The following is a 26263-nucleotide window of genomic DNA, read 5'->3' as shown; positions in this document are numbered from 1 at the left end:
ACCAAAACAGAGCAGATCAGCTCCTGCGACAGGGTTATTTGGCTTGAAGTTCATCAATTGCCTGTGGGCTATGCATATAATTCTACAGCATCCTCCGGGGAAAGAGGTGTTCCAGAGTGTCAGGTATGCGAAGACTCGATATGATTCAACCATCTTGGCAAATGCAGTAACAAACTGGGAAACTGAATTTCTACTAAATTTGTATCTGCACAATAGCACAGTTGTTTTTTAAAAATGGAAAAAAATGTAGTTAAATAGTACCTAAAAATGCTAAACAACTAGCCAAGCTGATTTTTGCTCCACTAAGTGGATCAGTAGCATGAGCTAGTAAGCTGAGGTAACCAGATGATAAGTAATTAAACATAGGCCCTGTCCAGTTGGCTCAGTGGATAGAGCGTCAGCCTGGTGTATGGACGTCCCAGGTTCGATTCCCAGTTAGGGCACATAAGAAAAGCAACCATCTGCTTATCTCCCCCTTCTCTCCCTCCTTTCCTCCTGCAGCCAGTGGCTCAATTGGTTCCAGCATTGGCCCTAGGCGCTAAGAAAAGCTCAGTTGGTTCCAGTGTGTTGGCCTCAGGCACTAAAAATAGTTAAATTGATTCAAGCATTGGACCCAGAGAGGGGTTGCTGGGTGGATCCTGGTTGGGACGCATGCAGGAGTGTATCTCATTATCTCCCCTCCTCTCACTTAAAAAAAAATAAAATAAAAAAGGATATCAGATTGAGGGAGAAAAGTGAGTAGATGTCTAGATTGTACAAGTGTTGTGTCAATGTTAATTTCCTGGTCTTTATCATTTTACCATGGCTATGTGACACATTAACCTTAGGAGAGTCTGGGTGAAAGAGGTACCAAAATTCTTTGTGTATTCTTGCAACATTGTTTAAGTCTGAAATTATTTGAAAATTAAGCATTAAAAATAATTAAGCAAATGTTTGTTATGGTTTTTGGTTGGGATAGTGGTTAGAGTTGGCAAGTATGGGGGGGCACCAGCTTTGTGGAGACCCAACGATGTGTGGGGTCTGTCAGAGAGCTAAGAAGTCAGCCACCAGCAGGAGGCAGCGGTGATCTGGAAGTGCATGGGTCAGTTCAAGCCTGAACCCTGCACTAACCTACTAACCTACTAACCTTAACCTAAACCTTAACTACAGTGTGTCTGTAAAGTCATGGTCAAAAGTGCACCATGACTTTAGGGACACACTGTATTAACACCCACGGATGCTTCCAAGGCCATCCTGCTCCTGACCCTTCTCAAAGTGGAGAACAAACTCCTTAAGGGGGTTTTGGACGAGTTACTTCACCTTTTCCTTCTTCTTCTGTGGAACGAGGCCGAAACAGCAATAATTCATAGGGTGGTTGTAAGGGTGGCATGAAAAAAAAAAAAACCCAAAGAAAAACGTGGAAAGTCCTCGACGTGGTGTCTGACACGGAGAAAGCTTGCGGTGCTCTGACCATTATCTTCTTCATCATCATCATTACCTTCTTTTGTTTACAAAGCCCTGAAAACTGCCTCACTGGAGTCTAGTTCCCGGGAAATGGGGCGCCATCTCGGTCCCCCGCGCAAACCCCAGCACGTCACCCAGTTCCTCGGACAGAGCGGGTGCGTGGTTAGCACGTGACTGAAACGGGAGGAAGAAACCTCTGGCTCCCGTTTACCTCTTGAATTATTTTGAACAAAAAAATATATAGCTGCTGGAACAGAGACCCGAGTCACCAGAAGGTGGCTTTTCTTCCCCGTCACCATCTGTGCATTTGCAGCCCAGGACTGCAATGTGTCCCCCAGGAACAGGTCACAGATCCTCTCCTGGGGGGCACCATCCCCGGCAGGCTCATGTTCCCGCCCACAGGAAGCAGGGCCGGCCAGGAGGGAGGAAGGACACACCCTCTCAGGGCGCTGCCCAGAGGACATGCACGTCACTCCGGTCTCCTCACGGGCCACAATCCCGTGGCAAGGGAGGCTGGGAAATGCGGTCTTTACTCCGGACAGCCACTGTACCTCGCTGAAATTTGGTGGTTCTGTTACTATAGGTGAAGTGGGGAATGCTCTTGGAAAGCCACCAGGGGTCCTGCTGACCTCCTCGGCCTCCTCGCCCACCTGCTGTCCGCCCGCCCTCCTGCCCTTCTCCGGGTTTTTACACCCACTGCCCCCTCGGCCGGGCGCCCTGATTGGGCTCAACCCCGCCTCTCAGACCCCAGGAGAGACCTCACCCACTTCCTATGAAGCCCTCTTCAGCACCCTACTCCCATCCAGTGGCGACTATGTCCTCCCTCCCTGCCAGTCCTCTCTCCCTGCACATGCCCCACAGTGTCACTTGTCACACGGCATCGGAACTGTCTCTCCAATCACCACGCACCCGCCGAGAGGGCAGAGGCTCCGCCTCTGTGTCCCCTGCCTGTGAGCACCCTTTATATTTCTGCTGAACGACTCAGACACGCTTCTGAGAAGCTCTTATTGAATTTCCAAGCCCCTGCTGTGTTGCCCAGTGGAAGAATGTTCTTCACATCAACACGACCACCTTGCCCTGGACCCAGGCGGAGAGTGGAGACCGGACCGGCGAGCTCCGACCCAAAGCTCAGCGGAGAAGGGAACCCGGAACCCCCCGGGGGACGCTTGTCCTGCTCCTGACTGTGTGGGCACGTGGCCTTGGTGAGCGGGAGGACAACGGAGCCCCATCAACAGCACACACACTCCCCGCCAGACTGGGGGGGCGAGTCTGGACTCGGGGCAGAGCACGCGGGCTTCCTGGGCAAGGAGAGCTGTTGTGGCAACATCAGGACCCCGCTGGCTGAAGTCGCAGCCCAGATGGCGTAGGAACATGAAAGGGCTGTTTCATGTGAAAAAGCCTTTGATTTCTTTTTTTCATTTTCCAGATTAATTCCTTTGGTGCCCTGTGAGTTTGTAGGCACCACTGTGTGAGCCAAGGAGAAAGGGCATTTCAACCAAAACACGCAATGTTCTTGCTTAAAAATCCTGTCCGGGAGTTCCAAGTCCGAGTCTTAAACGTCTGTTTGTGGATTCAGGGTTGTTTGTTTGTTTGTTTGGGGAGAGAGTGAAGGATAGGGCTTTAAACTGTTTTTTCATTGTTATTTTTGTTGTTGTTTTGCTTTGTTTTGTTTTTTCTTTGCTCGCCCGAGTTTCAGCAAAGAGGAAGAGAGAAAAATATCAGGTTCAGACGGGAAAAGTTACCATTTGCTAAGGATGTTCTACAAAAGGAAACTTAACCTTTAAAGCTCACCCTTGATTCCTGGGGTGAGAATTCCTGTTTTGGCCCCTGGGCTCACGTGACACCATGTTGCTCCCTCCCTTCCAAGTCAGAGTTTTAAACAAGAGCTCATGGATCCAGGGTTTGCTTTTTCTGTTGTCGTTTGCAGAAGAAAAGAGTGCTTTCGACATCAGACCGCGATGCCCTCTGAGCATGGGGCTTTACGAGGCTTCATCTCATTTCGTCCTCTTGCCAGCTCTATGAAGTCAGTAAGAGCTGGGGTTCAGAGCAGTCAGTCCCCAGCTGGTCAGTGCCAGAGCCTTGCCGTCGGAGACCAGCACCAGAAGAAAGAAGCCAGGGGTGCAGTGTTCTCTCTATCTACTTGGGGGGAGGGACCCAAGGGCTCTTTCACGAGGAATTTAATAAGCCACAGATCTTTCCAGGTCCTTGGCCCATACTTGGCCGTGGCGTCACCAGCTGATCACACCACTTGCCATCAAAGACTCCCTGACTCTTGCCTCTTTCTGGGTGCTGACCCGGCCAGAGTGGCTTGTGTGTGTGTCCTGGAAAACCAGGATGCAGTTCAGCCATCATCTCTGTCAGGGGACATGGCGACATGCAACACATGTGACAGTTGTCACACACACACACAATGTCTTGAGTCTTAGATTCAAGCACATAGCGCTTGTGGAAGGTGACAGGTTCAAGGGTTCTCTTCTCAACTCACTCTGAACATCACAGGATATCGTCACAGAAACTTGACAGCCCAGTCTCTCAAAAAACCAATCTCCGCGTGTGACTAAGTGGTAAAGATGTGTCTTCATTAACAGCGGGGTCACCGAGGTCCCCTGCTTGCACTCCTGGTTAAGAGAGCACGTCAGCAAGTCCCCCTAACTCGTTATGTGTGCACTAATTCTAAGCGCCACCAAATCAGACTTAACTGCTTTCCTCCTGCACCCGGATAGGACACGGCCATTAAAACCGTTCATTGGATCCAAAATAGGGACGATGCCTAATAATGATTCAATCCAGAAATTAGATCCTCATTGGGCCTCTAGATCAGGGGTAGTCAACCTTTTTATACCCACCGCCCACTTCTGTATCTCTGTTAGTAGTAAAATTTTCTAACCACCCACCGGTTCCACAGTCATGGTGATTTATAAAGTAGGGAAGTAACTTTACTTTATAACATTTATAAAGCAGAGTTACAGCAAGTTAAAGCATATAATAATAATTACTTACCAAGTACTTTACGTTGGATTTTTGCTAAGTTTGGCAGAATAAATCTTTATAAAACAACTCACTATAGTTAAATCTATCCTTTTATTTATACTTTGGTTGCTCCGCTACCGCCCACCATGAAAGCTGAACGCCCCCCTAGTGGGCAGTAGGGACCAGGTTGACTACCACTGCTATAGATTAAAAAACTTGAAGCTTTCTTTGAAAAAAATAAAATAAACCTGAAAAAGTGAAAAACCAAGACTCCTCGGTGATGACCCACAGCTAAGGAAGGAGGTGGTGTGAGGATGTTGTCCCCTTCTTGGCAAATCTGACCTGTTCTAGGCTTTGAACTTGGCAGAAAGTAGCCCTTTCGGTCTAAAATCAGAGAAGACCAGCGAACTCCTTGACTGGGAAAAGGAGCTGAATGCCGAGACCGTGGGGTCGGGCGTGAGACCGCTGGCTCTACCCACCACTCTCTGGGGTCTTGGCAGTCACATCTTTGAGCCTCATCTGTGAAGAGGGTTATGACCCACCGCAGGGGGTCTCTGCGTGCATGGAGTACACGCACAGCACAGCGGCTGGGACGGTACGTCAGTCAAGGTCAGTCGATTCCCGTCCTCTGGAGGTCAGAGGACGGGGGGTCTTTTCTAGCCATTCATTGCAAATGTCCAGTTGCTTTGGAAAAGTGAGCCAACAACCCCAATTCGGTAAATCTAAGAGGAGAAGGCAAGCTCTGCACCAGCTGTCTGTTGGGTGCACACACACAAGCTCTAACCTGTTAGGTTAGGGACCACCTGCCAGGTGCACTCAAGCCCAAGGTGGGGTGTCCACCATACCTTGCTCAGCTCTGATATGTTGAAATGCTACTTGTCCATGAAGTAGCTTCCTGAAAAATACACACAAACATGGATGGATGAGTGGATGGATGGATGGGTGGGTGGATGGATGGATGGAAATGATAGAGATAGAGATGATAGATAGATATAGATAGATAGATAGATAGATAGATAGATAGATAGATAGATAGATGATAGATAATTCATAGTGACCCATTGCCATGTTCTGATTTTCCCAGGCTCCGAGTTTGGTCCTCAGCCTCAGAGCCAGGGTGGCCAACAGCACAGACCGCTTGCCTAGTGCATGTCCTCCAGGTGAGTGCAGGTTGAATGTGTCCCACCCGGTGTCTTCTCTGGTCTGGGGAGGGGTTTGGTTCTCCACCACTTACTCCACTGGAGTTGCAAACCAAGCCGGGTGTCAAAATTGTGTGAATGAAGACACCCAACCCGCCACAGACAACAGCTGAGTGACACGTCGGCTATGGAAGCGCAAGCTGTCACATGGGGACATGCTTGTCAGCGAGGCGAGGTGACATGCTACAGGCAGCTGGACGCTCTCCAAAGTCCTCTCCTACGGTCGGTCGTCCGGCATCATCACATCCCTGCAACCCCGAGACGTGATCCACAACCAGCTCAGAACCGCGGACCAGAGACCGGGGATGACGGCCAGGGTCTGGAATCATCTCAGGTGGCTGGAGAAGCCGCCCACGGCAACGCCAGCAGCACATGGCCATCGGGGTGGACGTGAGTCTGTCCCTGCCTCCTCCCAGGAGGGCGGACCACAGCGAGGGGTAGCCGTGAGTCCATCCCTGCCCCCTCCCAGGAGGGCGGACCACAGCGAGGGGTAGCTGTGAGTCCATCCCTGCCCCCTCCCAGGAGGGCGGACCACGGCAAGGGGCGGATGGTTGTGTGTCCCCCACCCCCACCCCTGCCTGGCATCTCCTGACAAACAAATGCTTAAGTTACAGAGAAGAAATGACTCATTCTTTCTGCCCTGCGTTACTCAAAAGTTATGCAAATCACATCACTGGGGCACGTGTATAAAACACACATGTAAGATCCTCGGACCAGACCCTGTCTGTACAAAGTCATGCAAGATGCATGTTCTGGCTGGGTGTGAAACTCTTACAGTAGAAGCAGAGTCTCACTAAATGGGGCAAGAAAAAAAAAAACAGGAGGAAAAAAAAGGGGGGGCGGGCAAGACCCGCTTGGTGATTCAGGGCTAACACGTAACTTTCAGGGGGTCTGGCAAGCCGGACTTCCTCATGACCTAACACGAGCCCAAAAACGAGAAGAGTCATCGTTTTTGTTTGTTTGTTTATTTACACAAGGATTGTTTACCTTTCAGTTCTGCTCATAATCCGTGCTCAAGGTGACTCCAGAAATCAAATCCGTGAGCCAGGCATAGGGCAAACTTGCTGTGGGCTGGGAGCCCAGGTCAGAGTCCCCCCGACTGCGACAGACCCAGGCTTCCATTAGCCTTCACCCAGCTCCCCCAAATCAAGAAAAACCTCGTGAGTTGTTGGCATATTCCTAAGTAAGCAGATGCTCCGTTCCTGCGCCAGGCTGCCAGGCTGTGGTGCCGGAGAGGGGGCGCCCCGGGCGGGCACCCATGGCCAAGCCTGGGGGCTCACTCACCTTCCTCGCTCTGTGGGTTCGGACCTGCAGCAGAGCCTCTCCCGTCACCCTGAGCGTCTCCGTCTGTGCCTCCCTGGAACCCCGTGAGGAGCCTGGAACCCCGTGAGGAGCCTGGAACCCCGTGAGGAGCCTGGAACCCCGTGAGGAGCCTGGAACTCCGTGAGGAGCCTGGAACCCCGTGAGGAGCCTGGAACTCCGTGAGGAGCCTGGAACCCCGTGAGGAGCCTGGAACCCCGTTGAGGAGCCTGGAACCCCGTGAGGAGGGTGCCCGGCGACAGGGTCCCTGAGCTGAGGGGCGCTGGCTCCTCCTGCAGGACCTCTCTGGGGCTGGGGGTCTGCACACACACGAGTGTGCACACGGGTCCCCCCGGGGTCCCTATTCACCCGCATGTCCCGACCTGGCGGGACCGTGAGGGGCTAGTGCTGCCCGTCTGCGGCCCCCACTCGGAGTGGCACCGCTGTTCAGTGAGCTCAAGGCCCTCCCATTCACAATTAGACAGTTATTGGAGGCGTCCCCGGCCCCGGGCGCTGTCCCTGCTGCGGACAGAGCCCAGGAAGGACGGCCCCGGTGTTGAGGACCTTGGCGGACGGGAGAACCCGTAACACGCGGGGTGAGTCCAGCGGGTGTTTGGATTCTCTGCACCACCGGGAGGAAACGCCCCTCCAAAGCGGCTGACACACGTTGGGGCTGTACCCGGTCCCTGTGAGGGCCACACGGGGTATGGTGACTTCGGCGGCGGCAGTTGGAAGCAGGGCTAAAATGGTGTCTCCAGGGCCTGGTTTCTCCCCGTGGCCTTGGCTCTGCGTCCCGTGGCCGCTCCCTCCTCCTGGAGGCAGCAGGACACCAGCCCCCACGTCTTCTCCCGCTGACTGAGGGTAGCGCCCGCTGGTCCCCCAGGTCTCAGTGGAAACCTCCCGGTGGCACCTCAGGCCCTCTAAGCAGGTCATGGGCTCAGCCTGTCACCAACCGCCGTGTCCTGGGAAGTCGGTCAGACTTCCAGTGTGGCAAACCCGAGAGTTAGGGGTGAGCTGTGTGCCCTGCGCTGTGCCTGATGTCCCCGTGACCATGTTGTCACTGCCCATCTGTGCCACTTAACCCCTCCCCCTTTCTGCCCGCCCCCGCCCCCCTCTTCCCCCTCTCCGCCCGCCCCCACCCCCCTCTTCCCCCTCTCCGCCCGCCCCCCCCGCCCCCCTCTTCCCCCTCTCCGCCCGCCCCCTCGCCCCCCTCCTCCCCCTCTCCACCCGCCCCCCCGTCCTCCCCCTCCTCCCCCTCCCCGCCCCCTCCCTCCTCCCCTTCCCCGCTCCCCCTCCGCCTTCCCTTCTCCCCCTCCCCGCTCCCCCTCCTCCCCCTCCTCCCCCTCCCCGCCCCCTCCCTCCTCCCCTTCCCCGCTCCCCCTCCGCCTTCCCTCCTCCCCCTCCCCGCCCCTGCCCTCCCTCTTCCGGCCGTGTTCTGTCCGTTTATTCTGCTCTTCAGGCTCCACATATAAGTGACATCGCAGGGTTACTTGTCTTCCTCTGTCCGACGTGTTTCATTGAGCATGCTGGTCCGTCCATGCTGTCACAAATTCCATCCTTTTTTATGACAGAGTAGTATTCCGAGGTATAGACGTACACCACAGCTTTTTTTAGTCACTCGTCTATTGACGGGCACTTGGGCTGCTGGTGTGTCTTATGTGGTAAATCGAGCCCCAGTGAACACAGGTGCAGATAGTCTTTTGAATTGGCGTTCTGGGTTTCTGAGGATATATTCCCAGAAGTGGAATTTCTGGGCCATAACGCAATGCCATTCTCAATTTTTGGCGGACCCTCCGTGCTGTTTTCCACAGCGGCTGCACCAGGCCGCATTCCCTGGAGCAGGTCATGGGGGTTCCCTTTTCTCCACAGCCTCACCGGCACTTGTCTGGGGATTTATTGATGACAGCCATTCTGACAGGTGTGAGGTGACACTCACTGTGGTGTTAATGTGCCTTGCTCTGATGATTAGTGCCATTGACTGTCTTTTCATATGTCTATTGGCCATCTGTGTGTCCTCTTCAGAGCAGTGTCTACTCAGTAAATGGTCCTCTGCTCGTTTTCTAACTGGATGGTTTGTATTACGGTGTTGAGTTGTATGAGTCCTTAATAAAGTTTGGATCCTAACCCCTTAGGGCAAATACGTTCCCCCATCAGTGAGTCATCTTCTCCTGCTGTTGATGGTTTCCTTGGCTGTGCAGGAGATGTTTCAGTTTGATGGAGTTCTATTTGTTTAGCTTCCCTTTTGTTTCCTTTTGCCTGAGGAGCAAGGCCAGAAAAAAGCTTTGCGAAGAGAAATGCCAGAGACTCTGTTGCCTCTGTTTTCTTTTAGGAAATTTACAGTTTCCTGTCCAACATTTAAGTCTCTAATTCATTTTTTAGTTTATCCTTCTGTTTGGTATAAGAAGATGGTCTCAAGGAATTCCAGGCACGGTCAGGGGGTGCCAAAGATACCCCGAGAGAGACGGGGTTTTGTGGCTTCCGCACGAGGGCCATTTTTCCCGTGTGCCCGGCCAGCGCCACCATCCCCGTTGGGCTGGCCCCCTCCCTGTCGCAGCGTTAGCCGGGGGGACTGCACTCGCTGAACCCCTGAAGCCCCACCATGCCAAGCTCAGACGGAGCTGTGGGATCTGTTGGCAGCGGTCAGCCTGAGTCCACATTACAGTCTTTCTTTAAAAAAAACTGCAGAAATAGTGCGCAAGCCCAGGAGATGCCCGAGAAACACAGGGAGAGACTGAGTTGTGTGGCCTTTTCCTCCTGCACCTGACAGGTAGGTACCACCTTCCCTGGACAGAGCCCTCCTTCTGCATGGCCAGATCATCTGCTTCAGCCTCATGAACTCTGCTGGCTCCCTTCTGAGACCCCACCACACCACGAAGCTCCACCCTGGCAGGCAGCTGGCCTTGGTATCCAGGGAGTACTCTTCCAGGGTTTTGAATTCTAAATGAGTGAAGCAAAGGGGGGGAAGGAGAGGAGAAGAAGAGAGAGAGGGAGGAAGAAGAAGAAGAAGGAAGGGAGGGAGGAAGGAAGGAAGGAAGGAAGGAAGGAAGGAAGGAAGGAAGGAAGGAGGGAGGGAGGGAGGGAGGGAGGGAAGGAAGGAAGGAAGGAAGAGGGAGGGAAGGAAGGAAGGAAGGAAGGAAGGAAGGAAGGAAGGAAGGAAGGAAGGAAGGGGGAGGGAGAGAATAACAGGAGAAGGAGGGAAGGAAGGAAGGAAGGAAGGGAGGGAGGGAGGGAGGGAGGGAAGGAGGGAGGGGAGAGAGGGAACCAGAGCTCCCCACCTTGCTCTTTAGCTGTTCTTTGATTCTGTGGCCTCGCCCTACCTGTTTATTCCAGTTAACTTCCTGTTTTGCTCAATGTACTTGAGTCCCTTTTACAGCCAAAGAACCTTGACAGATGCCAGATAGAATCACACTTACAGACCACCCAGGAACTCAGCTGTCTGCTTTGGTTTCAACCTCTCGTCCGACTGAAGACTGACCGGAGTCCCAGTGGGCACTCCTTTGATCCCCAGCCACTCTATAAAGACACTGAGAAATACTGTCGTGGCCACAACACTGCTCGGAATCAAGGAAATAAGAAAGGTCTTGGGGTGAGAATGGACCCGAGAGCCCCAAGAGGGAACCGGGAGCTGTGATATCTAGCCTGTGCTCTTCCTCTAACTAAGCACCGATGGCATCTTCGGCCTTTCTGCGTCTCTGTTTCCACACTTGTAAATGACCGAGCTGACTCTTGTCACACAAAATTTTAGAACATGCCAATATTTCTTAACTAGGCTAGGTCTCCGCTCGCCCACTGGAGTGCCTGCCTGCATGGCGTGATATTGGAGCCAGAGATCAGCCTCCTCCACAACTCTGACCTATTCCCTGAGCCGCACTCTGACCACCTCTTCATCAAGATCTCAATTGCACTGCCTAGAAGCCCCGTCGCTCAGTTGAAGAGAAATTTCTCTCCCTCCAAACACCTCCGGGGACTCCTGAGAAAAGCCAGCACTTCCTCTGGTCAACGTCCAGTTCTCGCTTTCACTAAATCTGCAGCGGGCCCTCCTACCCTTTGCCTCCTGTGGTTTTAGCCCCGTGCCGTCCTGGCTAGCAGAGCTCCGATCCCTTCAGCCTGTACCACCTGCTCACGGCGAAGCGTGTAGCAGCCTTTCTAGAGGTTCGGGCAACTCGACCGAACAAAACAGCTCCAAGCTGAACACTGTTCTTCCTGTCCCTGGCCACTGTCGCCCCTTCTGGGGAGCATTCCAGGGGTGTCTCCTCCCGGGGCTCCAGCACCCTGTCACGTTGCTTATCTCTGATTATTTCTCCCTGTACCTCTTCCCCTCTCCTTTCAAACTCTCTCCTTTCCAATCCCCACATTTCCTGTTCAATCTTTTAGACAGAGCTTCTTCCTCCCACCAAAATGGCCTATTACGTGTTTTGCTAAACAAAGGTCATCCTAAGAAGAATTTTGACCAAAAGTATTTATGCCAACAATTATTTTTTTCTTTCTGAAAAAAAAAAATGCAGAGGTGATCCAAGATGGTGGTGGTGTAGTTGGAAAAGCTATGCTCACCTCCTCCCAGGAGCCAACTGGAATTACAACTAAATTATAGAACAATCACCCTGAATAACCAACTGAAGACTTATAATGAAGGATTTACAGAAGAAGACACATCAAGACTGGTGGGAAGGGCAGAGAGATAAAAGAAGTGGTGGCTAAGACTCCAGAGAGATAGCTCAGCTGTGGGGGTGGGGGGCTCCCCCTGAGAAGTACTACTCAAAGCAATCTATAGATTCAATGCAATTACTGTCAAGATACCAATGGTGACTCTCACAGAACTAGAACAAATATTCCAAAAATGTAATATAAAACCACAAAAGACCCCCAAATAGCCACAGCAATCTTAAGAAGAACAAAGTTGGAGAAACAACACTACCTAATATAAAACCATCCTACAAGGCCATAGTAATCCAGACAGTGTGATGCTGGCACAGAAACAGACGTGTAGATCAGTGGAACAGGGCACCTTTACAGTCAATTACTACTTGACAAAGGAGGCAAAAACAAACAATGGGGTAAAGACAGTCTATTCAATAAATGTTGGAAAAATCGGTCAGATATGTGCAAAAAATACTTGGCCATCTTCTTACACCACACACAAGAATAAACTCAAAATGGATTAAAGACTTAAATGTAAGATTGGAACCCATAAAACTCCTAGAAGAAAACATGGGCAGTAAAATCTCTGACATTTCTCATACCAGTGATTTTCCTGATGTAGCACCTCTTGGAAAGGAAACAAAAGAAACAATAAACAAGTGGGACTTTGTCAAACTAAAATGGTTTTTCTCAACAAAATGAAAAGACAACAACCCCTTTATGGTAGAACATAGTCACCAGTGATACATCTGATAAGGGGTTAATATCCAAAATTTATAAGAAACATATAAAACTCAACACACACACACACACACACAAGGCAATCCAATTAACACAAATGGCAAGGGGCTGCATAGACACTTCTCCAGCCAGGACACACAGGTCAACAGACACATGAAAGGATGCTCAACACCACTAATCATAAGAGAAAAGCAAATAAAAACCACCATGAGATATCACACCTGTCAGAATGGCCATCATCGATAAATCAGCAAGCGAGTGTTGGCAAAGCTGTGGAGAAAAGGGAACCCCATGCACTGTGGTGGGAATCCGGACTGGTGCAGCCACTGTGGAAAGAAGGATGGAGTTTCCTCAAAAAAAAAAAAAATTAAAACTGGGTATGACCCAGTGATTCCACTTCTGGAAATACATCTGAAGAATCCCGAAACACTCATCGGAAAGCAGATACGCACGCCGTGTTCACCGCAGCATTGTTGACAGCAGCCAAGATCTGGAAGCAGCAGCCCCAGTGCCGTCAGCAGAGGAGAGAATTCAAAAGCAGGGCTGCATTCACACAAGGGAGCACTACTCAGCTGTGAAAAAGGAGGGCAGCTCACCCTTTGCGGCAGCGTGGGTGGTCCCGGAGGGCACGATGCCGAGCGAGACAAGCCAGAGAACAGCAAACAACAAATTTCGTATGAGCTCACTTATGTGCGGACTCTGCTGAACAGAACGAACAAACGAAATACAAAATACGCACAGACGTGTAACCAGAGAGCAGGCTGACAGCCGTCGGGCGGAAGGGGGTGGCGAGGCTCGGCGAAAACGGTGAAGGGGCCAAGCAGAGGGAACACCCACAGACACAGAGTACAGGACGGTGGTTCCGGGAGGGGGAGGGCGTGGGGAGGTCGGAGAGGGTCCAGGGGGTGTTGTGGAGCTGTGCACCTGAAACCTAGGTCATCTTATTAACCAGTGTCGCCCCCCATAAATTCAATAAGGAAAATAATAAAACAAAATAAAACCAGGAGCATAAATGAAAAAAAGCTTTAAATGCACCTCTAAAGGTACGGAGAACACGTGTTCCCGGCTGAGAGAAGACTGCCTCAAACATTCAGGATGCGCTTCTCAGAAAGAGAATGGCACTGGGAGGGGGGGGAGGTTGCTATTTTATCAGTATCCCTTAAGTGGAAACAGTGTCGTCTCCTGATGCTCCAAGCAACGAGAAAGAGGCTTTCTCCCTTCCTAGCTGCCTGACCTCAGGAAAACTGCCACGAGGTGTGGTCATCAGCCACATTAGCCCTCTGCCCGTGTGTTTCCTTTCTATAAAATGGGGACAAGAATAACAATACCGACTCCAAAGGACTGTTATGAGAATCGGAATTACAGACCCAACATGCTTTGTGCAGGGAGAAGCACACCATGGCTGTTCTGCAAAGGGTCAATGGCAGTCCGATGGCCGCCACCATCATCGTCACCGCTGCTGAGGACACTCGGAAGTGAGCATTTAAAATGGTGATAGTGACAGAGCACACAGCACATCAAGCAGTCACTTGGGAAATGTGAAGATACGAATGAGAAACCAGGGATGGCCCAGAGTGACCCTCAGCCCCTCCCCTGCCCCCGCCCCCCCGAGCTCCTGTCTCACCAGCCAGGAGGGCTGGATAATTAACAGACCCCAAAAGCTATAAATGTGAATGCCATTATCTCGGAAAGAAAATGTGTCTCGTTTCTATTTTTATTTTTTAAATGAATAACAGAATACCCCTTTTTTCATCTGAAGATCACTGAGCGGCACTCTGAGAACAAATCTTTTCATGCCTCCCAGGAACTAGTTCAGTCCTAGAGAGAATAGGCGTCGACCACAGTAAGTAGGACGCCTGGACATGGAAGTGTCATCGTCAAGACTGCTGCGGAGGCGTCTCTTGGAAATGTTCCAGTCCTCCTCCAAAAAAGGTGGAGAGAGAACCATACTGGGAGCCAGCTCCCCACGCCAAAAACAAATACAACAGCCTCCCCTGAAGTTACAGTAACACATTATTACATTTTTCTATGGGGACCCTTTAAAAAAATTGTATCACTTCTGCTTGACTGCCCTTCGGCTGTTACCTTCCTTTTGGAGGGCTCTGATTGCTTCTGTTTCAAGCCTTCATCTGGAAAGACCACGTCTGGGGCCTTCCCCGGGCATGATTTGGGTGGTGTTGTTGTCTACAGGAATCTCTGCCTGCTTTTTACAGCTTGTCCGCCACACAGACGGAGTTGAGGACACTGTGGGCTGTCGCTGCAAGCGAGGTCTAAAAAAGCCTCTTGGACAAAGTGCCCGCCCCTGAATCCCTTCAGCTCCGGCTTCTGGGATTCTATCTTTTCGTTAGCAGCCCCCTGGGAAAGACCAAGCCAGGTGCCCCCACCGCCACGGTATTTGGGGAGACCCCGTCCTTTCCCGCCTGGGAGACAGATGTCAGCTCTATACAAAGGACCCCAATCCCGGGGTCACTGTCCCCAGGAGACCTACGCGTGAGGCAGGAAAGGGGGAGTTGGGGGCAGAGATGGGACTGAGTCTTGGAGCTGGCCTGACAAATAAAAGCTTGAGAAAGATCCGAGGTCTCTTCACAAAGTACAGAAGGCCTGGGAGCTGAGGCAGGGAGGTGTAGACAGGATGGAGAACAGTCTCCCAGAGGAGAGGGGCAGCGGATGGGGGGGTCACACCAATAATACAAACCAACCTAGCTGACCCTGAGGGGCACCCCGAGGGCGCACGCCCATTGGCTTAGCCCACCCCGCCCTGTGGTGTGGTCCTTGCGTTGGTTGTGACGTGGCCTTCTGCTTGTCCACACACAGGCCCGCTCTCTCTGTTCAGCACAGCACCAACAGAATCCCACGGTGGGGACATTAGCACCGGCAGGCCTGGCCGGCGTCCACCCGCTGAGGACCAGGGGGTGGTGCCCTCCGCCCTCAGGCAGAGACGTCTGGACTGTCCCTGGGAGAGGGATTCCCACAAAATCTCAGGCTGTCTGCATCCCCTGACCAGGATCCAGGCCCAGCAGTGGCTCGGAGGACGCTGCCCCTCACCCGCCACACTCACCGCCTCCGCATCCCGTCACGCAGAGCACCCTGGTCTTGCTCGCCTGTCTCTGCTTGGATGAGGGTCACACACAAGCGTTCGTCCTTTGATACCCACTCTCCAGTCACCTCTAGAGACCGGTGTTTCCTCCCTCCTGGACCAAGGCATTGCAGAATCTGCCTCTGGATGCAGGACGGCCCCCACCGTGTGCAGCCCCTGCCCAGGGCAGGCCCCATGCTCAGAAGGGCCCCGCTCGGGTAATTCCCTGCTGTTGCCAAGTTGAAGCACTTAGTGACTTTTGAACAAGGGGTTCCCCTTTCCATTGGGCACCGAGCCCGCCACCAGTCATGCAGCTGGGCCTGTCAGAGGAATGACCGCTTGAAGGTGCCTTCCCCTACACCGGGGACAGGAGCCATGGCCCAACGGCTCCAGCGTGGCTCTGGGTTACCGCGATCATTTCCACCCTCACTCGCTTGGCAGGGTGACCGTCTCAATCCTGAAAAACTCAAGCGATCCAAAAACACTTTGACATCTGATTACAAGCAACCGGTTCAACCCAACGTGAAGCGCCAGTGTGGGCCACACTTTGTCACCTGCACAGACAGGCTCCCGCCCCTCCATGCCACCTCCTCCGAAGTTTAGAAACTATACTGGCCCCAAACTCTGGTTCATAAGGTCTCCTGTTCTGTGAACGTAAAGTGTTACTCGAAATGTAACAATTTCCCTGGCGTTGTTTCTTTAAGGGTGTGTGGCATCAACTCGGAGGTAATAAAAGTCAAGCCTTGTACCTTCAATTATACACTGGGGAACAATTATTTTTTTCATTTTCTGTTGCATGAGGTTTTAGAACTGTCTCTATATATTTCTGAATCGCTAATTCCAAGTCTGAAATCCGTTTTTTGGTGCATGCTCTAGTTTTTATGCAATTTTAATTTCTTTTTGTTACAGTTAATGGCATGCATTGGTTTTTAAATTGGAGTTAAAGGGCAATGACTCTTGGATTGAACATAACCACAAGGCAAAAAATGTTTTACAAACATCACTTTTACATAATTGTATTTCTTTTTAACTGTAAAAAATTATTTTCTGATAAAGACACCCTCTTATTTTAAGATTGAATCATGGCTTCTTCAAGTAGGCATAAACGTAAGAATAGTCCTGACACCTTCTGTTATATATGTGGCTATTACACACTTCAACGTCAAAGGTGCAATATTTCATCATTTGTGACATGTGCATATATTGCCTATTTTCAGTGGTTCCAATTGGTTATTCAACTCACTTGCGAGATTATAATGACATAAAAATTGTCCTCCACTTTCTGAAGTATGAGGAGCATAACTGGATCATTTGTGTGGATCTTAAAATGGTAAATTTCCTGCTAGGACAACAGGGAGGTTTCACGAAGTATCCTTTCTTTCTGTGTTTGTGGGACAGCAGAGCTCGGAAGAAACACTGGACACAGAAGGAGTGGCCAAAACATGAAGCTCGGGAAGTAGGGATGCAAAATATTGTGAATGAACCTGTAGTTAATTAAGACAGAATCATTTTCCCCCCACTTCACATCAAACTTGACTTCATGAAGTAGTTTGTTCAGGCTTTGAATAGAGAAAGTGAATGTTTTCAACATATTATTTCTGCTTTTCCTGCCTTGTCTTTCAAGAAGATAAAAGCAGGTGTATTTGATGGACCTCAAATTCAAACCCTCATACATGACAGAGAATTTGCCAGGAAGATGAATAAGGATGAGAAAGCAGCATGGCAGTCTTTTGTGGCAGTTACAAAGAACTTCCTTGGCAACAAAAAAGCAGAAAACTATGAACTTCTGGTTCAAAGGATGCTGTTGGCTTTCTGCGACATTGGATGTAACATGAGCGTTAAGATTCACTTCCTGAACAGTCACCTTGATCAGATTCCCGAAAATCTTGGAGCTGTCAGTGATGAGCAGACTACTGCTGGAGCATCAAACGAGATTGTCCTCAACAAGTACACAAACACGAGAGCTACAAATGCAAATTTTTACCTGAATAGAATTTAAATAAGTTTTGCACAAATTTTATGATTAAAATAAGTGTTTTAATATGTTCTATTTCAAAATTGTAGACAAATTCTGATGCAATCATATCTTTTAGTGTGTTTACTGCATTATATAAATTATTATATTTTCACAAAGATGATGCTCAAGAAGACATTCTACTTCATTATGTTAAACTAAATGTTGAAACTTTTACAATAAGATGAAAACCTAAAATCTTGAATTGCAAAAGAACTGTAGCTTACAGAGAAAAACTAATGTCAGATTTGAGATCAGCACACTCGAATTAGGTAAGAACAAGTGTTTTTGTGGATGCAACAAAAATTTTGTTTCCCCGTGTTATTAAACACTGGTGCCAGAGCCTGTACCCACGCAGCTCTGGGGCTCTACCTGAACCACCAAAGTCGCAGCTGGGATGCCCGGCAAGGAGGGACACTAGCCGTGACAGATTTAAAGGGCCTTCCCTCCTCAAGGTGAGTGACACCTTGGCACACCCCAGCCCGCACCTCAATCCCTCCTCACATTGCGTCATCACTGTCTACCTGTCCGCCGCAGACCCGGACAGAACTGTCACGGGCCACCTGCTCTCCAGAGGCCTGAGACCCAAAAGTGTCCATCGCCACATACTCACTCACTGTCTGGACTCTGGAACCACAGTGTGTTTTCCAGACCCGCGGACAGTTCCGACACTCAACCACGTGGGCAGGTATGCAGGTGGGCTGTGCGCAGGGAGGGGAGGGGAGGGGCGCTGGGGGATGTGGTGACGTGTCACTTCCCTCCGGGTCCTTCTGAAGTCACCTGTAGAGACCGGGCTTCAGACATCATCACCCTTATCTGTCATGGCTCAGGCCCAGAGAACACGAATCCTGCAACAGGCCTCGTTCAAACTCACGCTCATTTCACACCCACAGCCTGACCCAGCCGCAGCAGCGGTGTGTGCCACCGAAATCCTGGCCGGAGCTGGCCACGGCAGGCAGGCAGGGGCGGCCTGGGAATGGGCAGCCCTGGCCTCACCCGGCGCCCACACCAGCGCCAACTCCTGGGAGCCACCGTGCCTACGCCCCCAGCGGTCACCGTGCCTACGCCCCCAGCGGTCACCGTGCCTATGCCCCCAGCGGTCACTGTGCCTGCGCCCCCAGCGGTCACCGTGCCTACGCCCCGCCCCGGGCGAAATCCACCTCCCAGACCTTCCAACTGCGCGTTCACGGCACCCAAAACAATAACTAAGTATCGCGTGGCTTCCGCGATAAGGAACAGCTTTCTTGCCCTCCCTGAGGCACCGGGGCCGCCTCCTTCCTTGTGCGGGTGAACCCACTCTGGTTCCTGCTTTTACTTTGTTCCTGCAAACTGGGAAAAAGATACTGCGCCTCCAGCCCCTCCCCCGGACACTGTACCCCTCCACGCTCAGAAAAACCCGACTTTCGGCTTCTGGCTCATCAGTGGGAGATACCGGTCTCTACCAAGTCGCCCTGGAACCGCTGAAGATGTTTCCATGGCCCACCCCCACCCCTACATCCGAACAGAACCCAAGACCCACTTGCGTCTGCAAGTTTCGGGGGACGGCCTGGCACGCTCTCCCCAGAGATCACACGTTCTTCCTCTTTCCCTTAGGAGAGCTTCCAAATGTTGATAGTTACCTATTTCATTCACTGGTGTAATCAATAGCCGTCCAGCATTCACTCTGGGGCAGACACAGCAGGGTACAGGGTTTGCCCAGCCCCTGCCTGCCAGGTACCCCCCGGGGCCGGTATGAATGAGGCCTTTGAGTGCCTCTGAGCTCCCTGAAACTCAAGCACCCAGCCTGTGCCCACGGTCTTGTTCCAAATGCATATTTGTTGGCCAAATGCAATGGTGAGCCTTCGTTTGTTTTTTGGGGGGGGTTTTATAAACAGAGCTTTCTAATTAACAAAGGCATTCCAGGGTCAGAGGGAAAAGCCGGGCTTGCTATCAACTGAGCAGAGTTTGAAAATAAAAATCACTCTGATGACCTGCTCTGAAAAATATTTCCCCCCCTCCCCGCCAACAGACATATTGCCAAGTTGGGGGGGGGGGGCACAGAAGGCTCTCTCTTTCACGTCTGCTGCCTCAGAAATGGTCACCGGCTCTGTTGCCATTTGTTGAGACACGGGGCTCCTTGTACCAAGGGCTCCACAGACGCTTAGGAATGCCAAAAAAAAAAAAAAATGCTTCTCTTTTCAACCCTGTGCACGCCGACATGTCACTGATGTGACTCTCTTGGCTGGGAGTGGGAACTACACCTATCTCACCTTCCTAGAATGCAGCTAGGGACATACACGTCTCCAGGAGTGACAGTTCACCTTTTCCACCCACAGAGCCCAGGAGTGGCAGAGTGGTGAAGAGCACACAGCTGCCGCAGGAGAGACCCACAGGTGAACACCCCCCCCAGCGCAGCAGCAAGGGGGGGGGGGGCTGGGGGCTGTTTTGCTCAAACATTGCATCTGAGCAAGAGCTCGAGGCAGCGTCGGATGTCGTTTTAAATGCGAGGCCCCAAAAACGTTGTACTTCCACTTGAATGCAATCCAAGTCCTTCCGTATACCAAGGGATGAACCACTCAGCCGCTGAGGAATCCTCCGCTCAGAAGCTGGCCATGACTTCTACTGCGATGAAGTGAGGGGGGCCGAGTGCCCCGCGAAATAAATGTGTCTGTGAATGGTTATTCTTGCCCAGTGTGGTCGCTCCGTAATGATGCTGTTTTCATTCCCTCGTAAACCTGTTTCATCTCTGCTCCTCCAACATTAGTATTTGTTTTAATGGTTCACTTAAAAGTATTCTTAAATTACAGCTACCGCAAATATTCTGCTGCAGATAATTTCTCTACCATGAACATACCGTAGAAAACATGACCCGTGAGACAGCTGTGCCAGGGCTTTAATAAAAACACGATACTGTTAACACCAGTTTAGTCAATTAACAGTCAACCACTCTGTAATGTCTTATAAAGGTCACTGCTAACGACGTGTTTTTAAAACCCCTGTGCTTGTTTACCTTGGAATTCTTCACAGCGTGGATTCCACGCAGTCCATGAGAACTCGACTTCAAGAGTCATCTCGTGTTAACGTATCTCCCACGTATTCTTGTTTTACCATTCTTGCCCTAAAATCAGATCCTCAGCATTTGCCTTACACGACGTTAGCCTGCCCAGACCTGCCAGTACCTGATTAACAGTCTTTTATACTGAACTTGTATCCCACTTCACGTACTATGTTACCACATGGTCTCCTGCTTTTTTTTTTAGGCTTCCTACGTTGCTGCTGTAAGATGACATTCTGCAGCGCTGTGCCCATACATAACCACGGGCTCAGAACAGCAGCAACACGCCCTGACCGCTGCAGGGAAAATCTCAGCAGGTTCCTCCCTGGGCTCCGCTCGCAAAATCCAACACGCTCTCCCCTCAGTCATTCTCACGTCTAAAAGAAGCTCTCAGCTGGAGCGTCCCACTGTCCGCACCTGGGATAGCTCCTTTGCACCTTTAGGAAACCCAACAAAGAAAAAGCAACATGCCCTAACAGGCACCCCAGGTAAATAACCATTCTCTTTCTGCACAAATCTGGGGGGCGGAGTGGGGAAGAGAAAAGTCTGGGAGCGCCCTGAGAGTTCCCAGGTTTCGCAGGCTCTGTCCCAGGCAGGGAGACTCTCCGGACACGCACCGACTTCTCTCTTTTCTGACCCAAGATGTTCACGCCCCTGCCAACTGTCTTTTCAGACAAATACTTAAGGTTTGTGTGCTCATCGTCTGAAGTCTTTTTTTTAACAGCATACTTTCCTTTAAATAAAAAATAAAAATCCTGTCTCTAAACTAACCTCAGGACCCAAACACGGCTTCTCTGCTTCCAGGTGCCCCTGGTTTTAACTCCGTAATCAAAACCGAAGGCCCCTGGGTTCTCCAGGGGCGGCCTCTTCCTTTCTGAGCGCAAGAACAGCAAGAGCGGTGTGCTTTCCGCTCCTCTGCCCGGCTCGGCTTTGAACTTGGAGGACTGGTTCCCTTCCCCAGGCACCCGACAGGTTGCGATTCACTCCTGAGAAAACAGCTCCCAGGTGCTTACCAAGGATTCAGAAGCACCCCCCCCCCAGCTGTCCTCTGGGAAACACAGGGTGGGAGGTGGGAGAGGGATAGAAAGCAGATTCTGTCTGAAACTACACAGGTAAACCCAAAGTAATGGAGGCGACTATAAAAAAAAAGAATATTATTTATTACCTTCTTTATTAATACTCACATATAACTTTTTGGGTTTTTGTTGTTGTTTTTTTTACAAGAAAAGTCTACTTTGAAAGAACGCCTCTTCAGTGTATGGTGCCCAGCAGAGCCATCTGCTCCCGGACCAGGTCCCCTTTCCTTTCCCCACCCCCACCCTCCACATCCAAATGACTCTAGGACACGTTCACAGATACCACAAAAAATTTTGTAAACAAGATTTTGGGTTACTGGATCCTGACTTCATCAGCATCCCACTTCCAACCGAAGGGCAGGTGAGGGGGGGGGGGACAGGGGAGAAGGCAAAAAAAAAAAAAGAGAGAGAGGAGAGGCAGAGGAGAGGAGGGGAGGGCAGCTGGTCAGAACTTTTCAAGTCTTGCCTTTTCTGAGATGGGTGTATGGACTGACTGTTCCTGGAAATTCAAAGACTCAGAACACTGACAGCGAGCGTCCCGGTGGTTATTTATATTATAGGTCTATAATAGGATACGTGAGCTTCCTCAGTTTGGGTCCCGGCTGTGTTTGTTTACACGCACCACAATCTTCCCGTGGGTGTCTCCCCCCTGGAGCCAGGTCTCCCGGGAAGCGCGCTCAGAGCCTGGGCTTGCGGAGCAAGGTCTTGCTGAGGTCTTTGACCTCCTCCGGGCTGTTCACCCGCTCGTAGCCGAGCACAGCCATAGGCTGATAGCAAAACTCCTCCACTTGTTTGATCTGCTGAAAGGTGAGGGCAGTCCGCCACGCGTTGGCGGCCTGTGTGGCGTTGCGAGCGGACACCACGAAAGGCTTGGAGGAGGAGCCGGAACCACTGGTCATATTCAAGGCAAACTGCTCCATTTCGGGGCTCACCAGCAGCCCCACGAAGTCGTACACCCTCCGGAGGGTCTTGACGGGGTCTCCCACCAGGTCCTCGTACCGAACCACCAGGTAGTGACCTTGCAGCCAGTCAGGGGGCTGCAAAGCCGTCTGCAGCGTCTTGGCCATGCTGTTGCAGATGACCTCCATAGCGCCAAGCGCATGGTAGTCCGCTGGGCCGCCCACACCCTCCTTCTTGGCACCCAGCTTGTGGCCAGCGGCCTCCAGGAAGGGCATGCGATGGGCTCGCGGGTCCCGGCTCCGCACCACCTGCAGGCTCTCCCGGATGAGACCGTGGCGCGAGCGGATCCGTGAGCTGGCCACAGCGCGGGGATCGCGCACCAGGTGGATGACCTTGAGGTCCAGGGACGGATCGCGCAGCAGCGGCGCCAGCACGGCCACATCGAAGACACGCACGCCCTTGATAACCAGCGTGCGGTACTTGCGACACTCCTCCTCGAAACGCGCCAGGCGCTGCGGTGGACACTTCTTGCACACGCGATCGTCCACCAACCCCACGACCTCCTTGCGATAGGCCGGGCAGAGCGGAGACGAGCACACGACCTTGTTGGTAGCGGCGCCAAAAATGCCCAGCGTGGTGAGGTTGCGCCCCCCGCTGCCGGCGGGGCTGTAGAGTTGGAAGACCGACAGGTCGCAGCGATAGAGAGCGCTCAGCATGTCCCGCGCCGCCCCTTGCAGGGACACGGCGTCGCCGGGGTACAGTTTTTGCCACACGTGCCACACCGGCTCGTAGAGGAAGAACACCTCGGGGTTCTGGTTGAAGAGTTCGCCGAAGAAGGACGAGCCCGAGCGCCACGTGGTGAACACGTACACCAACTGCCGCTTGTCCTCGCCACCCCTGGTGCTCCGGGTGCTGTTGCCAAAAGGGGCTGCGGCCCCGGCCGCGGCTGCCGGAGCCGCCCCGACGGCGACAGCGGCGGGAGGACGGTACGGAGCGCGGGTGTCCAAGCGGGTGTGTGCACGGCGCGACACGGCCGGCGGAGGCCCCGGGCGCCCCCAGGCGTCCCCAGCCGCCCCCGCCGCGGCCCCTAGCGGCCCGTCGGGGCTGCACGGCTGTAGCGGCTCCTTGTGCCACTTGTAGTCCAGGAGGTTGAGCATGGTGAGCACAAGCAGCAGCGCGTAGCCCGCGCACAGCACCAGCGCCTTCCTACGGAACACCTTCATTCCGAGCGGCGACGCGGGCCAGCGGCGGCCGGGGCGCCGGGGCCACGGCGGGAGCAGGGCGCGCGCTGAGGCGGGAGGCGCGGCCGGGAGCAGCCGGGGAAGCTCGCCTGGGGGCAGGGCTCCCAGCGGGCTGCGGCTCATCACAGGCACAGCCCGGGCCCGCGCCGCGGCGGAGGCGGCCCTGCCACCCGGGACGGGGACGCAGCGGGCCGGCTTCGGGCGCGAGGGCAGGGGCCGCGGCTCCGAGGCGGGCGCGGCGGCAGCGGCGGCTGGTCCCCGACGCCCAGGACTGGCTCTCCCATGGCAGCGGCTCCAAGAAGGACCTGCGAGGGTAAAGCGGAGGGAGCCGGTGAGACTCAATCCTCCTCCCGGCCGCCGCCTCCGCCTAAGAAACTCCCACCCTCCGGTCTGCCTGGCTCCCCGGCTCACCTGGAGCCGCGGGCGCGACCCGGAGCGGCGCCGGATCGCGGCCCGGTGTTCTGTCCCGCTGCTCCTCGTTCCTCGATTTCTCGCGCGCTGCCTTCCGCTGGGGGTCCCCGTGCCTCCGAGGGAACCAGGGGACTCGGCAGCCGAAGCCGCGGGCAGAGTTTCCGGGCAGCGGGCGCCCTGCGGCCGGGGAAGGGAAACTTTCACCCGGCCAGGAGCTCTGCTGGGCGCTCCGCGGAGCCCAGGGCGCCCGGCTCCAGCTGCGTATCCCCCGCCTTCTCCAGACCGCAGCTTCCTTCCTCGCTCCGGGGGCCGAAGCCCGCTGGGGGAGGTTGGGGGGAGGGGGCTTAGACGAGACCTAGCTCTCGGCACAGCGGCTCCGCCTCTCTCGCGCTCGGCCTCCGCGCCCTGGGTCGGCCCATCTCTCCGGCGGCGGCGGATGGGGCGCACCGCGACCTGCAGCGGCGGCGGCTTCTTCCATCACTCGGAGGATGCTCGGGCGGGCATGGCCGGCAGCCCCCGCCGCTCAGCCTCCGACTAGCCCGGAAGGACCCTCCACGCGCTGCTCTCGGCTCAGGACGCCCCGGCCTGCAGCGCTCCCCTGCCTGCCCCGCTCGCGGCACCCGGCGCTGCTGGCCGACGAGGTCTCGGGGCAGGAGAAACCCCCACGGCCGCCGCCGCGCGAAAGCGGAGCCCGGGAGGACGATGCTCGCAGACTCCCCTACGCCGAGCGGCTGCAGCGGCGCGGGACCAGCCTCTGCGCGGCTCCTGCCAGGCGGCGCCGGGTTGGTGCGCGCCGCCGTCCGTCGCCGCGGCTCCGCCCCTCCGCGCGCTCCCCTCCCCCGCCGCGCGCCCCGCGCCCGCCCCCTCGCAACCCGGGCTCCCGCCGCCGCCGCCGCTGCCGGGGACTAGAGGGCCCTGAGCCGCGGAGCCGGGTTCCTCGCGTGCCGCTCGGGCCGCTCTCCGCGCGCCGGGGCTGCAGCAATGCGTGCGCAGCGCCCGGCGCGCGGGGTGCAGTGGTGGCGGGGCACCGGGGCGCCCCGAGCTCTGTGTAACCTGGATCCTGTCGGGCTCGGCCGCACGTCTTTTCTCTCGGAAAAAGGAGGGGATGAAAGTTTGGCCAGAAATCCCCCCGGTGGCCGCCCACTCGGCTCTTTCCCCAGGGGGGTCGCAGCCGCGCGGCCGGTCGGGAAACCGAGGACGCAGCACCCGCGGCCGGGAGGGCGCCGCGCGCTGCTCGCGGGGCTTTTTGACCCTCGCCTTTCGGATTCCAGCCGGCCTGAGGTTTTCCTTTTCCCCCGTCACCGAGGAAGTCGTAAATCTTCCCGACCCCGGGGTCCAGGGAGAGGTTTTTCCAGGGACTGCGCCGCGGGGCGTCTTCCCAGGCTTTCCTCCAGCGCTGGGCAGGGCCGCTCGGGCTTAGCGCGCCCCCAGCAGGTGCTTCTCTTCCCGGCTCGGCCGCCGCCGCCTGACGTCCTCGGGAATGGGGCTGCGGGGAGGTGACCCTTTGTTTCCACTGTCAAGACATTTGCCTTGCCTCTTGGTTTCCGAGATGAGATCAAACGATTTGACCCTAAAGGAAACACCGTGGTTGAAGTCGATCATTTTTGAGTTGTTTTAATACTTTCTTTAAAGATAACGAGGAAAAGTTTCTCTCTCTCTCTCCATCTCTCCCTCTCTTTCTCTCTCTCTCTCTCCCCAAAGAAGACTAAGCCATAACCTCAATTTCATCCGTAAAATGGGACAATTCTAATAGCCTCCAGTACCCAGTGGTGGTAAGGTGTTAGATTAAACCCCCGGCCTGACCAGGCGGTGGCGCAGTGGATAGAGCGTCGGACTGGGATGAGGAAGGACCCAGGTTCGAGACCCCGGGGGTTGCCAGCTTGAGCACAGGCTCATCTGCTTTGAGCAGAAAGCTCACTAGCATGGACCCAAGGTCACTGGCTCGAGCAGGGGTTGCTCAGTCTGCTGAAGGCCCGCGGTCATGGCACATATGAGAAAGCAATCAATGAACAACTACAGTATCGCAAAAAAAAAACCGATGATTGATGCTTCTCATCTCTCTCCGTTCCTGTCTATCCCTATCTATCCCTCTATCTGACTCTCTCTCTGTCCTGAAAAAAAAAATTAAAAAAAATAATAATAATAATAATAAACCCCCGTGGGGAGGCGTTGGCTGCATCACCCGGCTTCTTGAATGTAAATACGGCAATCTGGAGACACT

The 26263-nt window shown here is 53.6% G+C and overlaps 1 protein-coding gene across 1 annotated transcript; it reads right to left on the bottom strand.

Annotated features, from left to right (window-relative positions):
• Positions 1 to 21553: 21553 nt before the first annotated feature.
• On the bottom strand, positions 21554 to 24814 carry CHST2 (carbohydrate sulfotransferase 2). The gene is made up of 2 exons (XM_066241431.1): positions 24043 to 24814; positions 21554 to 23936 (listed from the first exon to the last, which is right to left on the bottom strand). The coding sequence occupies exon 2, from the start codon at positions 23752 to 23754 to the stop codon at positions 22168 to 22170; it is 1587 nt and encodes a 528-aa protein (XP_066097528.1). The 5' UTR covers positions 23755 to 23936; positions 24043 to 24814; the 3' UTR covers positions 21554 to 22167.
• Between the last annotated feature and the right edge of the window lie 1449 nt (positions 24815 to 26263).

This window comes from Saccopteryx bilineata, chromosome 8 (genome assembly GCF_036850765.1).
Source record: "Saccopteryx bilineata isolate mSacBil1 chromosome 8, mSacBil1_pri_phased_curated, whole genome shotgun sequence".
NCBI classification, from domain to species: Eukaryota; Metazoa; Chordata; class Mammalia; order Chiroptera; family Emballonuridae; genus Saccopteryx; species Saccopteryx bilineata.
This window is presented reverse-complemented; position numbering and strand designations above follow the sequence as displayed.